Source organism: Gorilla gorilla, chromosome 12, assembly GCF_029281585.2.
Source record: "Gorilla gorilla gorilla isolate KB3781 chromosome 12, NHGRI_mGorGor1-v2.1_pri, whole genome shotgun sequence".
NCBI classification, from domain to species: domain Eukaryota; kingdom Metazoa; phylum Chordata; class Mammalia; order Primates; family Hominidae; genus Gorilla; species Gorilla gorilla.
The window spans coordinates 66,271,594-66,286,315 of NC_073236.2; the positions used below are offsets into that span (position 1 = coordinate 66,271,594).

Genomic DNA, 14,722 nt, shown 5'->3' on the forward strand with positions numbered 1-14,722 from the left:
TCAAAGTTTAAGCAGAAACAGGTTATTTGTATAGTCTAACAAAATCTCCCTCAAATGTTTAGTATCTCCAAAGGAAAAACAATAACCTTACAGTGGAGAATCCTAGCAGATACCACTTTAGCCAAGTGACCAAGGTTAACATCACCAGTAATGTATATCAACATAATGTGTTCTCTGTTGTGACGTGTTGAGAATGCATAACCCTAATCTAACCTTGAACCATCAAACAATGCTAAATTGAAGAAGCTTCTTCAAAATAACTGATTAGCACTCTTCAAAGCGTCAAGGTCATGAAAGACAAAAAAAGACTGGGAAACTGTCATAGATTGGAGGAGTCTAAGACATGACAACTAAAATGCAAGACGGAATCCTGGGTTGGATCTGAAACAAAAAAGGTTCATTTGTGGAAAAACCTGGTGAAATCAATGTTTGACTATATAGTTTTACACCAATAATAATTTCTTATTTTGATAAATATTTTATGGTTATGATGTTACGGTAAGATGTTAACATAAATGGAAGCTTCAGTAAAGGTTACATGGACAACCTCTAACATATCCCCCAATGACATCTACCTCCTGGTATTCAGGACCTTGTGGAATTCCCAACCCTTGGGTGAGAGCTTTAGACAGTGACTCATTTCTACTGAAGAGAATGTGGCAGAGGTGACGAGATGACACATCCAAGGGTAGGTTACAAAAAGACGGTAGCTTTTGTTTTGGGCACCCTCTCTTGCCCTCTCACTGCCTCACTAAGGGAAGCTTAGGTGTCATATTATGAGTGCCTTATAGAATCAAAAAGCCCATGTCTCTGGCCAAAGCCATGGCCATATGAGTGAGGCTGGAAGCATATCCTCTCAGGCAAGCCCTGTGATGAGACCACATTTGCAGCCAATACCTTGTTTGCAACGTTCTGAGACAACCTAAGCCAGAAGTACCCAAATAACCTACATTTAGATTTCTGACCTACATAAATTTTCAGATGTTTATTAAGTTGCTATATTTCAGGGTAACATGATACACAGCAATAGATAATACAGAAACTCTCTGTGCTATTTCTGCAACTCCTAAGTCTAAAATTATCTCAAAATGAAAAAGTTTGAATATATTTTATACACATATACTTTATAAATATTTTATACATATATACTTTATAATTTTTTTTTTTTGAGGCAGAGTCTCGCTTTGTTGCCAGGCTGGAGTGCAGTGGTGCAATCTTGGCTCACTGCAGCCTCCGCCTCCCAGGTTCAAGCGATTCTCCTGCCTCAGCCTCCTGAGTAGCTGGGATTACAAGCATGTGCCACCATGCCTAGCTAATTTTGTATTTTTAGTAGAGATGGGGCTTCTCCATGTTGATCATGCTGGTCTCAAATTCTCAACCTCAGGTGATCCACCCACCTTGGCCTCCCAAAGTGCTGGGATTACAGGTGTGAGCCACCGCACCCAGCCCTTTATAAATATTTTATAAGGTATTATATATATATTTACTTACATATATGTTTTATGCATCTGTGTGTGTGTGTGTGTGTGTGTGTGTGTAGTTTGCATTATTTATGGACTGTGGAGTTCGATAAACCTAGGCTCAAATGCCACCTCCAATGCTCAATGGCCATGTGATCTTGGGCAAAATATTTTCTCTAAGTCTCAGGTTTTTTAAATCCACAACTGAGGTAATAATATCTATTTCTGATTATTACACTAAGTATAATATAAGCATCCACTACAAATGTACACCCTGAACAAATGGCATTATTGTTAGTTCATATATATAATCATCTATTACTTTCTTCTCATTCATAGCTTTATCTCATTTTTAAGGTATTCAGTACAATACCTTAGCATTTAACCTTTGAAGAGTTTAAAAACTGTATATGAAATTGTCAATGTTTTAATTTCTAAACTTCTTTTTTTTTTTTTTTTAAGTATCAATACTGACCAGCCTTGCCAACATGGCAAAACCTCGTCTCTACTAAAAATACAAAAATTAGCCAGGCATGGTGGTGCACGCCTGTGGTCCCAGCTATTCAGGTGGCTGAGGCAGGACGGGAACCCAGGGGGCAGAGGTTTCAGTGAACCAAGATCACATCACTGTACTCTGGCCTGGGTGACAGAGCGAGACTCTGTCTCAAAGAAAAAAATTTTTAAAGGTATCATTACTGATCTCTATGGCACTCTACTATTTTTAACATTGAAATCAGAGATTGACCTTGTTTTTTTGCCCCAATCTATTATCTCAATCCCTAACTTTTAGAGCTATAAGGGACTTTTCAGCATTCCAACCCTTTCCTTCTACATATGAGTGCCAAGGATATTAAATCAGTTGTCCAGGATCATGGTTGGAAGTGTTGGAATTAGGGTTCAAATTCTAGGACAGAGTACTGTGTAGGGGAACAAATCCTTACTCTGATTAAACAGAATGCATTTGAATGCTCTTTCTCTTGCCTACAAACAACATCTTTTGGCACAAGTAACAGTCAGCATCTCAGTTTCCCAGTAGGAAAATAAAGATATCATCACCTGCTTCATAGGATCATGATGAGAACTAAGAAGGATAGCATATCTAAGTTCCTTATTGCCATGACTACTACCACATGTAGATTATGAATAAACATTTCTTTCTTCCTCCTTTCCAAGCCTAGCGCTCTCCACTGTGGTACGATGCCTCTTCAACTATAAGGTAAAATACTAAACATACAGGTAGTTCTGCTTCACCATATCATAAGAGGCTCATTAAGTAAAACTGAATTAATGGCAATGTGCTAAAATTGGGCTGAATAATATAAATCTAACGAACTTATCCCTGAATTGGGTTTCCTTTCCTACAATACTCTATGAGGTGGGGCATCATATCAGGGAGCACATTATGTTGACAGATGTTTTACCGGCGATGCTAATCTTCATCATTTGACTAAACTGGTATCTGCCAGGATTTTCCACTGTAAAGCCACTTTCTCTGTAAATACTAAATATTTGAGGGAAGTCATGAAATGGAACCAGAGAGCTGGAGAAGAGAGAGAGAGAGGGAGAGCGGAAGAGAGAGAGTGACCAAGCACCCATGTACGTGTGTGCAACCTCCAAAGGAGATCTTCAGCGTATGTCCAACACAGTAAATAAATTCGTAATTGTATCACTGGATGATCAAAGATTCTTTTCAAGGTCATTCAATTTTTAAAAACACTTGATGTCAAGTCTTCCCAAAAGCCCTCTGAAAGTATAAATGCATTACTGTCATATGTTCTCTCTTACTTAACACATTTATTCCTTGAAAGACTTCTAGTAATTAGCCAGACACAACCTCCACTCAGAGAAATCACACGGCCTTTCCCCCAAGAACCGATATCTACTTAAGTATTTGAAACCCTTTATTACAAAGTCCATCCAGCTTGCTTGTTATCACAATGAGACTCACCGATCTGCAGATACTGGGGTCCCCTCTGGATTGGAATGTCCTTCGAAATCTGAAATGTTCACTTGTATTTGCCTGGAGGTTACTATCTGGCTATTCTGAGAAGGTATGGTTTTCAAGTCCTGAGTAATAGTGTTACTGTCTGGAAGAGAAGGCTGTACGACTTGGAAATCCAGTGAAGATTTAGGTCCTAGAAAACCTAAAGATTCTTGATCCTGTGCTACAGGTTTACTGGTCAATAATTTGGAGGTTGGTTCCAGTGATCTCGAAGATACAGTATGTAAGTCAAAGTTAAACTCACTATTCATCCTCGCTTTAGAAGCAGCATCCAATGAATGGAATCTTTCATCTAAAGTTCCACTATCCAACTTGGAAGAAGTCTTGGGACAAAGAGTTATACGAACACAAGAAAGTGCTTTTCTATTTGAAGGAGGAGTAGATGCAGATGCTGCTAATGCACAGTGATTTGGGGCTGACTGGGAGACCACAGTATTGAACTTGGCTTCAACATTTATATTAGAAATGTGTGATTTAGGCTTATGTTGATTATTCTTTTCCACTACACAATCCTGACCTTGAGGAAGGGGAAAATGGTGTTTATTCATTTGGTCATCTACACCTGGCGCTTTGCTTTGGCATTGTTCAAGAGAGATGGGAGAAGGAAGGTCCGAAGCTATAGAATCCTGGCCTTGAGGAAGGGGAGAATGGTTTTCTCTCATTTGATGATCTACATATGGGGCTTTGCACTGTTCAAAGAGTTCTCGTTGTTCAAGAAAAATGCAAGAAGGAAGGTCTGGAGCTACATAATCCTGATGTTGAGGAGAGGGAGAATGGTGTTTCCTCACATGGTCATCTGCACGTGGGGCTTTGCTCTGTTCAAAGAGCTCTCGTTGTTCAAGAAAAATGCAAGAAGGAAGATCTGGAGTTATAGTTACATTCTTCTCTTTTACTCCTAGTCTGGAACTCGATCTGCTTACTCCTAGGGTGGAACTTGGTCTGCCCATGCTAATAAGGGTATGGTTATCAGAAATCTGAATTTCCTTGAAATTGCTAAAATTTGCACTGGTACTGGGCTCAGAATGACTGCCTGTAAAATCTGATCTTTCTAAGTGTTTTTCTTCTTGAAAAGAATGCTCAAAATCAACAGGTAATTTTTGGCTTTGCCTTCTACCTTCTGCTAAAATAGTCACTTCTTTATCTTGTGAATTACTATGCGTTTTAAATGATGAAGGGGAAGAGGTTTTCTGTTTAAGATCTCTAGGAGGATTTTGTTCTTCAGTGAAATGAGAATTAAATACCCCCACAGATGCTCCAGTACACTGGCTACCTTCAGTAACACCAACCTTAACAACAGAGGAATTGGAAATGCATTTAGAATGTCGGTGAGATGAAAAAGTGATGGAGGTAGTAAACTTTTTCATGGGTTCTGGGGATGGCATTTGTGATGAAGAACGAAAATCCACTTCTTTAGGTGGCACAAAAGCAGGTTCTACTAATTCTGACAGCCAAGGGTCCATCTTTTCATGGAATGGCATTTGAAGACCTTTGCTGATTTTGAATTCATCAGGTATAAAGTTCTGAAATGGGGAATGGCTTTTTAACTGCAAGGAATTCCAAACTTTGAAATGGGAGTTGTTCTGGTCTAAGGATGCAGAAAGGTTGACGTGCTTGGCTCTGCATGATGATGGGTTCTGCCGTCCTCTGGTCATTTCTGAGGGTTCAGCAGATCTGAAAGCACAGGGGTGGCTATCTAGTTGTGGATGTTCAGAAGTTAGAGTCCGGAAACATCCCTTTTCATGGCTCTCAATAATAATGTGACTACATACAGCTTCTGGCTTGCATCCCATTCCCCGTGGACTCTGTAAACCCTAGAAGATACAAACAAACAGGTTCTTATTTGAAGTAGTCCAAGTAGTTATAAACAAATCAGTTTTATACCCACGCTAAGATTAGACCATGAAGGTCGTGTCATTCTTTTATAATATAACAGGACAAAGAGCACAGCAAGCAAAAAAGACAGTTAACTACAGAATAAAATGGCTCACAATGATTAAGACCACTCAGAGAGTTCTTCTAAAAAATTTCCACTAAAGTAAACAGCAAAGATTACTATTGTCCACCAGTAAGTATTCTCACCTTTCTTTTAATAACAGAAATGCCTTACTCAAATTTTTGCTGGCCACATAGCCACCAAGTGGGAGACATTTCCTGTTTCTTCTGCAGCTAGTTGTAACCACATTACTAGATTGACACCAATGGGATATGAATGAAGGCATCAAGTACAACTTCTGCTTCCTGTCCTTAAAATCAAGTTCTTGACCTGCATGTTCCCCCAATATCACCACCACTATCATCACTATTTTTCTTGCCTCCTGAAAATGGTAATGCATGGAACAACCTTGGAAGTCATGTGTAAGACAGCTTAGTTGTCCAGCCAGCTTGGGTCCCTGGATGACATCAAGGAACAGAGCTCACTTTCCTAACATGAACAATGACGTGAAAAAATAAAATTCTATCTTATTTGAGCCACTCTATGTTTGGCTATTACAGAAGCTTGACCTACATCCTAATATTTTACCCCTAAGAATGGGGGGAAAAAACCAAGACCTTGTTTCCTGGCGCATAGGATCAGTACTCAAAGCTACCATAAACATAACATTTCTTTGAGATTTCTGTATTTTACCTATACAGTCATTATAACTTGGCATTCTATTTGATGATATAGCAACATCTGATTTCAGATAAAAATATTTTATATTATGCTGCATCTCCCCAGGTGATGGAATAGATATATTTTTGATGGCAGCAGCATCCCATCTGGAGTGGCTGCTGCAATGATGCCAGCTGCAGTGGGGAAGGAACAGCTAGGTCTACTCGCTGTACTGAGGTGGTGGGAGCCAGGAACAGGCAGAAGCCCCACTCCCTTCTGAGTTGGAGGGGCAGGAACCCCACCCTCCTGGGCACAGCTGCAGCTGCCCAGTCACAGCTGTAGACCCAGGCACCACTGCACTCTCGGGGATCTGGGAACTCCCCCTGCCCCTGCAGGCTCAGAAGTGCCTGCTCCCACTGCCAGGCTTCTCCCCACTCCTGGTTCCCGCTCCAATTACACAGCAAAGTTGAGGCCAAGTCCAGGCACTGTTGCAACCCAGCCAGGTGTGCGCACACTTGGGACAGCACTGTCACACCAGCCCCCTGCCACCCCTCCAGACACTGGGCACCCACAAGCACAGGAGGGAGGTTGCAGGGGCAGGGAGGGCTGAGGGCAGCTCAGAGTGGGCCTGCAGGCGCCCCGTGACATAAACAGCCTGGGTGTGCCATGGGTACCATAGATGGCAGAGATGGCAGACAGGCTCCTGGGCAGAAAGGGGCAGGGCACCAGTGAAGCCCCACCTTTAAGCCAGGGATGGGTTGAAGGGCTGCCAGTTTCGCAGAAAGGAGAACTTATAGTGCTTTTTCTGGGCCTGCCCATGGACAATTGGCATGCACCTCCTCCCCTCTGAAGCCCATAAAAACCCTGGACTCAGCCAGACTTGGAGAGACAATGGAATGACCTGCCTGCAGATAGGAGCTAGCCACTCCGGGTCTCTTCTCTGCTGAAAGATGCAGATTATGGGATGACCTGCATGCAGGTAGGAGCTACCCATTCTGGGTCTCCTCTCTGCTGAGGGCTATACAGACAATGGGACGACCTGCCTGTGGACAGGAGCTACCCACTCTAGGTTCTCCTCTCCACTGACAGATAGACAGTCGTCAGGATGACCTGCCTGCAGAAAGGAGCTACCCACTTTGGGTCTCCTGAAAACTGTTCTGCCACTCGATGAAACTCCTCTCCATCTTGCTCACCCTCCAGTTGTCCACATACCTCATTCTTCATGGATGCAGGACAAGAGCTCAGGATCCACCACATGGTGGAACAAAAAGAGCTGTAACACAAACAGGGCTGAAACATGCCCCCTCCCCGCCTGCCATGTTGCAGGGAACAAGAAGAAGAGACAAGCTGTGGCCTTTCGGGAAGCCCAGACCTAGGGGGTCCCTGAGCCAGGACTATGACACCCTCTTTGGGGTTTTGTGGTTCCTGGTGTCTTCCAAGCTTCCAGTTGCCACCACCACATTTCCCTCACCCAGATGTGGGTGCCCACAGCAGAAGCCACGCACAGTACATCTGGTCCAGCTGCAGCCTTGTGTAGCGCCAGCACCAGTGGCAGCGCTGGAGCTGCCTGCCCTACCACAGCAGTCAGCATGCCTGGCTGCGTGCAGTGGCTAGACTCCACACTTGCTTGCCCACACACCCCTCACCACTCCACACCTGGCTGATGCTTGCCAGGTGTAAGACATAGCATAGTAGTGCGAGTCAAGCACAGCCTGCCAGGCCAAGTGGGCAGAATGTGCCCAGCAGTGTGAACAATACTCTGGCAGAAGGTGCTGCTGGCCACAGTGGTTTCCAGCTTGCAAAGTGACACCCTGAGGATCCTGTGACATTTTTCTTTCTTTTCTCTTCTTCTCTGTTTAAGACAGGGTCTTGCTGTGTCACCCAGGCTGGAATGCTGTGGCACTATCACTGAAGCCACGACCTCCCAGTCTCAGGCGATCCTGCCACCTCAGCCTCCTGGATAGCTGGGACAACAGGCACATGCCACTACACCGGGCTAATTTTCTTATTTTTATTTTTGTAGAGACTGGGTCTCACTTTGTTGCCCAGGCTGGTCTCCAACTCCTGGATTCAAGGGATCCTCCTGCCTCAGCCTCCCCAAAGTGCTGGGATTACAGGCATGAGCCACCGCGCCTGGCCAGATGTACTTTTCCCTATTGCTCCTGCTAAGTAAAATTCAGCCCGCTGGAAAATATATATAAAACAAATGTAAGAAGAATCTGAAAGATGTAGAGAAGAAGGTAGATTAGCTAGAGATCTAGGGACCTGAGGAATTATGCTGTGGTGCAATCCCTGGGTTTTCTTTTTCTCTTGCATATACAGACTTGGAGCTGAAGAAGTCAGCTACCCAGGAACAATGGACACAGACAAAAAACCCTAACAAGAGCTTTTCTCACTAGCTAAAAACCCAGTAGAGGTGAAGCCTAGCAAAAGAGAGAACTTTTAAATAATAACCATTCTACTCCAGCCAACCATCACACAAAAAACTAGACCCACTCACACCAACACCAGCAAAGGCCAAGTGAGGAACCCAGGAATTACTTTCATCTCTGCTGGCTGATAAAGTGCTATCCCTTCCTTGTGGCGTCAGTGAAAGTCTAGGGAAGCCTAGACTATCCAGCAAAACAAAATGCCCCTCTCTCTCCCAGCTACAGGTTACAGGAAAATATTTGCAAACCTCATATCCAACAAAGGTCTTGTATCTGCTAGCCTTACATCTAACATATATACTAACATATATATAGAACTCACAACAGTAAAAAGGGAAAAGACAATCCAATTAGAAAATGGGCAAAAGAGGGACAGGAGCCAAGATGGCCGAATAGGAACAGCTCCAGTCTACAGCTCCCAGCGTGAGCCACGCAGGAGACGGTGATTTCTGCACTTCCATCTGAGGTACCGGGTTCATCTCACTAGGGAGTGCCAGACAGTGGGCGCAGGTCAGTGGGTGTGCGCACCGTGTGCAAGACGAAGCAGGGCAAGGCACTGCCTCACTTGGGAAGCCCAAGGGGTCAGGGAGTTCCCTTTCCGAGTCAAAGAAAGGGGTGACGGACGGCACCTGGAAAATCGGGTCACTCCCACCCGAATACTGCGCTTTTCCAACCGGCTTAAAAAACGGCGCACCAGGAGATTATATCCCGCACATGGCTCGGAGGGTCCTAGGCCCACGGAGTGTCGCTGATTGCTAGCACAGCAGTCTGAGATCAAACTGCAAGGTGGCAGCGAGGCTGGGGGAGGGGCGCCCGCCATTGCCCAGGCTTGCTTAGGTAAACAAAGCAGCCGGGAAGCTCGAACTGGGTGGAGCCCACCACAGCTCAAGGAGGCATGCCTGCCTCTGTAGGCTCCACCTCTGGGGGCAGGGCACAGACAAACAAAAAGACAGCAGTAACCTCTGCAGACTTAAATGTCCCTGTCTGACAGCTTTGAAGAGAGCAGGGGTTCTCCCAGCACGCAGCTGGAGATCTGAGAACGGGCAGACTGCCTACTCAAGTGGGTCCCTGACCCCTGACCCCTGAGCAGCCTAACAGGGAGGCACCTCCCAGCAGGGGCACAATGACACCTCACACGGCAGGGTATTCCAACAGACCTGCAGCTGAGGGTCCTGTCTGTTAGAAGGAAAACTAACAAACAGAAAGGACATCCACACCAAAAACCCATCTGTACATCACCATCATCAAAGACCAAAAGTAGATAAAACCACAAAGATGGGGAAAAAACAGAGCAGAAAAACTGGAAACTCTAAAAAGCAGAGCACCTCTCCTCCTCCAAAGGAACGCAGTTCCTCACCAGCAACGGAACAAAGCTGGATGGAGAATGACTTTGACGAACTGAGAGAAGAAGGCTTCAGACGATCAAATTACTCTGAGCTATGGGAGGACATTCAAACCAAAGGCAAAGAAGTTGAAAACCTTGAAAAAAATTTAGAAGAATGTATAACTAGAATAACCAATACAGAGAAGTGCTTAAAGGAGCTGATGGAGCTGAAAACCAAGGCTCGAGAACTATGTGAAGAACGCAGAAGCCTCAGGAGCCGATGCGATCAACTGGAAGAAAGGGTATCAGCGACGGAAGAAGAAATGAATGAAATGAAGCGAGAAGGGAAGTTTAGAGAAAAAAGAATAAAAAGAAATGAGCAAAGCCTCCAAGAAATATGGGACTATGCGAAAAGAACAAATCTACGTCTGATTGGTGTACCTGAAAGTGACAGGGAGAATGGAACCAAGTTGGAAAACACTCTGCAGGATATTATCCAGGAGAACTTCCCCAATCTAGCAAGGCAGGCCAACATTCAGATTCAGGAAATACAGAGAACGCCACAAAGATACTCCTCGAGAAGAGCAACTCCAAGACACATTAATTGTCAGATTCACCAAAGTTGAAATGAAGGAAAAAATGTTAAGGACAGCCAGACAGAAAGGTCGGGTTACCCACAAAGGGAAGCCCATCAGACTAACAGCGGATCTCTCGGCAGAAACCCTATAAGCCAGAAGAGAGTGAGGGCCAATATTCAACATTCTTAAAGAAAAGAATTTTCAACCCAGAATTTCATATCCAGCCAAACTAAGCTTCATAAGCGAAGGAGAAATAAAATCCTTTACAGACAAGCAAATGCTGAGAGATTTTGTCACCACCAGGCCTGCCCTAAAAGAGCTCCTGAAGGAAGCGCTAAACATGGAAAGGAACAACCGGTACCAGCCGCTGCAAAATCATGCCAAAATGTAAAGACCATCAAGACTAGGAAGAAACTGCATCAACTAATGAGCAAAATAACCAGCTAACATCATAATGACAGGATCAAATTCACACATAACAATATTAACTTTAAATGTAAATGGACTAAATGCTCCAATTAAAAGACAAAGACTGGCAAATTGGATAAAGAGTCGAGACCCATCAGTGTGCTGTATTCAGCAAACCCATCTCACATGCAGAGACACACATAGGCTCAAAATAAAAGGATGGAGGAAGATCTACCAAGCAAATGGAAAACAAAAAAAGGCAGGGGTTGCAATCCTAGTCTCTGATAAAACAGACTTTAAACCAACAAAGATCGAAAGAGACAAAGAAGGCCACTACATAATGGTAAAGGCATCAATTCAACAAGAAGAGCTAACTATCCTAAATATATATGCACCCAATACAGGAGCACCCAGATTCATAAAGCAAGTCCTGAGTGACCTACAAAGAGACTTAGACTCCCACACATTAATAATGGGAGACTTTAACACCCCACTGTCAACATTAGACAGATCAATGAGACAGAAAGTCAACAAGGATACCCAGGAATTGAACTCAGCTCTGCACCAAGTGGACCTAATAGACATCTACAGAACTCTCCACCCCAAATCAACAGAATATACATTTTTTTCAGCACCACCCACACCCATTCCAAAACTGACCACATACTTGGAACTAAAGCTCTCCTCAACAAATGTAAAAGAACAGAAATTATAACAAACTATCTCTCAGACCACAGTGCAATCAAACTAGAACTCAGGATTCAGAATCTCACTCAAAACCGCTCAACTACGTGGAAACTGAACAACCTGCTCCTGAATGACTACTGGGTACATAACGAAACGAAGGCAGAAATAAAGATGTTCTTTGAAACCAACGAGAACAAAGACACAACATACCAGAATCTCTGGGACGCATTCAAAGCAGTGTGTAGAGGGAAATTTATAGCACTAAATGCCCACAACAGAAAGCAGGAAAGATCCAAAATTGACACCCTAACATCACAATTAAAAGAACTAGAGAAGCAAGAGCAAACACATTCAAAAGCTAGCAGAAGGCAAGAAATAACTAAAATCAGACCAGAACTGAAGGAAATAGAGACACAAAAAACCCTTCAAAAAATTAATGAATCCAGGAGCTGGTTTTTTGAAAGGATCAACAAAACTGATAGACTGCTAGCAAGACTAATAAAGAAAAAAAGAGAGAAGAATCAAATAGACACAATTAAAAATGATAAAGGGGATATCACCACTGATCCCACAGAAAAACAAACTACCATCAGAGAATACTACAAACACCTCTATGCAAATAAACTAGAAAATCTAGAAGAAATGGATAAATTCCTTGACACATACACCCTCCCAAGACTAAACCAGGAAGAAGTTGAATCTCTGAATAGACCAATAACAGGATCTGAAATTGTGGCAATAATCAATAGCTTACCAACCAAAAAGAGTCCAGGACCAGATGGATTCACAGCTGAATTCTACCAGAGGTACAAGGAGGAACTGGTACCATTACTTCTGAAACTATTCCAATCAATGGAAAAAGAGGGAATCCTCCCTAACTCTTTTTATGAGGCCAGCATCATTCTGATACCAAAGCCAGGCAGAGCCACAACAAAAAAAGAGAATTTTAGACAAATATCCTTGATGAACACTGATGCAAAAATCCTCAATAAAATACTGGCAAACTGAATCCAGCAGCACACCAAAAAGCCTATCCATCATGATCAAGTGGGCTTCATCCCTGGGATGCAAGGCTGGTTCAATATATGCAAATCAATAAATGTAATCCAGCATATAAACAGAACCAAAGACAAAAACCACATGATTTTCTCAATAGATGCAGAAAAAGCCTTTGACAAAATTCAACAACACTTCATGCTAAAAACTCTCAATAAATTAGGTATTGATGGGACGTATTTCAAAATAATAAGAGTTATCTATGACAAACCCACAGCCAATATCATACTGAATGCGCAAAAACTGGAAGCATTCCCTTTGAAAACTGGCACAAGACAGGGATGCCCTCTCTCACCACTCCTATTCAACATGGTGTTGGAAGTTCTGGCCAGGGCAATTAGGCAGGGGAAGGAAATAAAAGGTATTCAATTAGGAAAAGAGAAGTCAAATTGTCCCTGTTTGCAGATGACATGATTGTATATCTAGAAAACCCCATTGTCTCAGCCCAAAATCTCCTTAAGCTGATAAGCCACTTCAGCAAAGTCTCAGGATACAAAATCAATGTACAAAAATCACAAGCATTCTTATACACCAACAACAGACAAACAGAGCCAAATCATGAGTGAACTCCCATTCACAATTGCTTCAAAGAGAATAAAATACCTAGGAATCCAACTTACAAGGGATGTGAAGGACCTCTTCAAGGAGAACTACAAACCACTGCTCAAGGAAATAAAAGAGGATACAAACAAATGGAAGAACATTCCATGCTCATGGGTAGGAAGAATCAATATCGTGAAAATGGCCATACTGCCCAAGGTCATTTACAGATTCAGTGCCATCCCCATCAAGCTACCAATGCCTTTCTTCACAGAATTGGAAAAAACTACTTTAAAGTTCATATGGAACCAAAAAAGAGCCTGCATCGCCAAGTCAATCCTAAGCCAAAAGAACAAAGCTGGAGGCATCACGCTACCTGACTTCAAACTATACTACAAGGCTACAGTAACCAAAACAGCATGGTACTGGTACCAAAACAGAGATATAGATCAATGAAACAGAACAGAGCCCTCAGAAATAATGCAGCATATCTACAACTATCTGATCTTTGACAAACCTGACAAAAACAAGCAATGGGGAAAGGATTCCCTGTTTAATAAATGGTGCTGGGAAAACTGGCTAGCCATATGTAGAAAGCTGAAACTGGATCCCTTCCTTACAGCTTATACAAAAATTAATTCAAGATGGATTAAAGACTTAAACGTGAGACCTAAAACCATAAAAACCCTAGAAGAAAACCTAGGCATTACCATTCAGGACATAGGCATGGGCAAGGACTTCATGTCTAAAACACCAAAAGCAATGGCAACAAAAGCCAAAATTGACAAATGGGATCTCATTAAACTAAAGAGCTTCTGCACAGCAAAAGAAACTACCATCAGAGTGAACAGGCAACCTACAAAATGGGAGAAAATTTTCGCAACCTACTCACCTGACAAAGGGCTAATATCCAGAATCTACAATGAACTCAAACAAATTTACAAGAAAAAAACAAACAACCCCATCAAAAAGTGGGCGAAGGACATGAACAGACACTTCTCAAAAGAAGACCTTTATGCAGCCAAAAAACACATGAAAAAAATGCTCACCATCACTGGCCATCAGAGAAATGCAAATCAAAACCACAATGAGATACCATCTCACACCAGTTAGAATGGCAATCATTAAAAAGTCAGGAAACAACAGGTGCTGGAGAGGATGTGGAGAAATAGGAACACTTTTACACTGTTGGTGGGACTGTAAACTAGTTCAACCGTTGTGGAAGTCAATGTGGCGATTCCTCAGGGATCTAGAACTAGAAATATCATTTGACCCAGCCATCCCATTACTGGGTATATACCCAAAGGACTATAAATCATGCTGCTATAAAGACACATGCACACGTATGTTTACTGCGGCATTATTCACAATAGCAAAGACTTGGAACCAACCCAAATGTCCAACAATGATAGACTGGATTAAGAAAATGTGGCACATATACACCATGGAATACTATGCAGCCATAAAAAATGATGAGTTCATGTCCTTTGTAGGGACATGGATGAAATTGGAAATCATCATTCTCAGTAAACTATCGCAAGAACAAAAAACCAAACACCGCCTATTCTCACTCATAGGTGGGAATTGAACAATGAGATCACATGGACACAGGAAGGGGAATATCACACTCTGGGGACTGTTGTGG

General features: G+C 42.8%; 1 protein-coding gene across 10 annotated transcripts in view; it reads right to left on the bottom strand.

Moving 5' to 3' along the window:
• Positions 1-14,722, bottom strand: part of ALMS1 (ALMS1 centrosome and basal body associated protein) — a 230,037-nt gene that overhangs the window by 120,661 nt on the left and 94,654 nt on the right. For all 10 annotated transcript variants that reach the window (XR_010129944.1, XM_063695797.1, XM_063695799.1 and 7 more), the window contains one exon: positions 3,409-5,273. Coding sequence is in view for 9 of the 10 variants with exons in the window: in XM_063695797.1 (XP_063551867.1) it covers positions 3,409-5,273 (1,865 nt within the window). In the remaining variant the exon portion in view is untranslated. The remainder of the gene's footprint in view (positions 1-3,408; positions 5,274-14,722) is intronic.